At 41.9% G+C, this 2,687-nt stretch overlaps 1 protein-coding gene across 1 annotated transcript; it reads left to right on the top strand.

Annotated features, from left to right (window-relative positions):
- Positions 1-453: 453 nt before the first annotated feature.
- On the top strand, positions 454-2,486 carry LOC149165744 (uncharacterized). The gene is made up of 2 exons (XM_089432378.1): positions 454-1,941; positions 2,053-2,486. Exons 1-2 carry the CDS (start codon positions 591-593, stop codon positions 2,097-2,099), a joined length of 1,398 nt encoding a protein of 465 aa, XP_089288504.1. The 5' UTR covers positions 454-590; the 3' UTR covers positions 2,100-2,486.
- Positions 2,487-2,687: the final 201 nt, after the last annotated feature.

Genomic DNA, 2,687 nt, shown 5'->3' with positions numbered 1-2,687 from the left:
CTCTACTGCTTTCCCTGCTTCTTCAACCTCTAATCACGATACAGAGGCTTTTCCTGCTCCTTCCCCTGTTTCTTCAACCTCTGTTCACGACAATGAGTCTTTCTCTGCTGCTTTTCCTGCTTCTTCAACCTCTGTTCACGATAGACAGATGGAAGAATCAAATAATGCATCCGTTCTTAAGTACAATAGGGAAACTTTACTGAGTCTTAAACCCACCCTCAGTTGCGGATGGGATGGTACCTCTGTTCACGACAATGAGTCTTTCTCTGCTGCTTTTCCTGCTTCTTCAACCTCTGTTCACGATAGACAGATGGAAGAATCAAATAATGCATCCGTTCTTAAGTACAGTAGGGAAACTTTACTGAGTCTTAAACCCACCCTCAGTGGTGGATGGGATGGTACATGCGGCCTTCCATTTGATTTAACGGGCAGTAGCCCGGCGCAGACAGAGCCTGGGTTCCATGGCCATTTTATTAGAACAGAGAAGCCTAGGAGCCCTGTATCTTCAGCATCGTCTACAGAAAAGAATAAATCGGCTTCGTTGGAGGAATTCAAAGCATGGCTGAACCGAGTTGTGAACGGCAACAAACATGCAGAAAAGGGATACTCTATTTGGGCCCATTCATACAGACTTCTGGAAAGCAACTGGCATGATTCTGGATGAGAAGTTGCTGGGATTTTCAGATATCAGACAGCTTGTAGAGGAATGCAAGGACATTGCTGTGCTCAAGGAAGTGAAGCGAGGATGCCATCTGGCTTTTGCCGTTAAGCCCAATGAGCAGCAAAACCCCATGTTTGCATCAAAGGGGCAGTATCCAAAGCCGGTTAAAAAAATCAAATCTAAAGAGAAACCCAAGACAGAAACAGACTCAACACGGAAACCAAAGGCTTCGGCGGAAGAATTCAGGGAATTTATATGTCATTTGCTGCAAGAGGGAGAATTCTCGCAGGGATTCCTGATGTCCCAATTGCGTCAAAGATTTGAGCAGCATACAGGAAAGTTTCTTGATGTGGAACATCTTGGATACAAAAAATTCTCCGCACTTGTTGCATCATACAGTCATCTTGTATCAGTAGGTGGTGCCGGTCCTGGACCCATTCGAATATTTCCCTCAGGGTTTGTCAGCGATCCGGTGCCCAATCTCTATCCCAATTCCAATACAATCGAAGAAACCCCCATTAGCAGGGTCTGTGATCCTCGTAATCTGAAAGCAAAAATAGAAGCAGAGCGCCCCTCGAGTGGTGGAAGCGACAAGGAATCGTTCAAAAATTTTAACGAACAATTGCCTTACGTGAACTATGAAAACGAATGGTTGCCATCTATGACTACTGGCTCACGGGCATCAGCGAATTTTTCCCCTTTCAGAGAAGCAAATAGTCCTACTTTCCTGGAGTTTACTAGTATCAAATCAGATTCTTCAAGCGGGCCAGGAGGATCTCAAGTTCGTGAAAATGAGGGCCAATCTTCTAAGACCATGATCGACACAACGTTGTTCCACGGAGAATTAGCAGAATGCAATTTTATCAAGCAACATGACTCCATTCTTCAGCGGGAGAGCAATAACCCCATTGAAGAAATCTCGGTCAATGCTGAAACCCTAATGGCAGAGGCGATGCAAACCACGAGGCTAAAGAAGGAAATGACAAGCTTTTGTAGAGAGCTCAGTATTCATGGTGACACAGTAGGGATTCCAGATTCAATTCCTCCAATGTCTAAGTCTCCCGGCTCAGAACTTCAAGCGGGTTATAACAGCTCTCTTGTTGATCTTCAGAGCAGGAGCAGGGCAGAAAGTAGTGTTTTTTGTGGAGAAGACTTGAGGCATGGAATACAATTGGATTGCAAACAAAATGAGCAAAGTACAAGCGTTGCAGGGTATGAAGAGAGGAGTCTGACTAGTGCTGTTTCATCACCAGAATCAATCATTCAAATCGCTGCAAGAGGTTGGCTTTCTGCTCTTGCAAGTTCTCAATGTAACTTTACTAACATGAATGGAAATTATCAATAACAGTTCATGGTTTAATCAGATTTGCATTGACCGGTTGATTGTGCAGTGCTCAGTAGCATTTGCGAGCCCACAAAGTGGAGAAAGAATTCATGAAATTGGAAACATGTTATGAATGGAGTTTCAACACAGTTACCAGTTGGCAGTAAGTGTATCCACGGTTATTGTATTCAGGGGTGACAAAATTTTATCCGGGGCCTTCAAATTTAGACAGTCAAATCTGGAATTTCTTGGTGGTATTGAATATAAGATTCCTTGGAGGATGTATGGATCCAGACCCTTAAAGGCGAGGGTTAAAGAGTTAGAAAGGGCACCCTAACCGAATTAAGTGGGAAAAACAGAACTAAAATCGAATTAAATGGTATTACGAGCAAAAACAGTTTAAATGCTTGTAATTTAAACAAAGAAGGTACTAGCTTGTATAAAAAGAAGATGATGCTTATGGTCTTACGTGGATAAATGTATATAAGATTTGTTTACTTTTGTGCCTGTTATGTGGTTTCTGGTTAAGTTAATGATTATCTTAGGTTAAAAAGCATTTATGAAATTTGGTATAATAATTTCTATAATATGGGATTTTGATATTAAGTAATGGCGATGTAATAATTTCTATAATATGGGATTTTGATATTAAGTAATGGCCATGTAGAAAACGAAGACGAGCTCAAACACCTTCACACTAGT

The sequence above is a fragment of the Pinus tabuliformis genome, chromosome 5_1, assembly GCF_031772625.1.
Source record: "Pinus tabuliformis cultivar Carrire ecotype Pingquan chromosome 5_1, CPIR1, whole genome shotgun sequence".
Taxonomy (NCBI): Eukaryota; Viridiplantae; Streptophyta; class Pinopsida; order Pinales; family Pinaceae; genus Pinus; species Pinus tabuliformis.
Note: the sequence above shows the minus strand (reverse complement) of the source record. Positions and strands in the feature narration are given on the sequence as shown.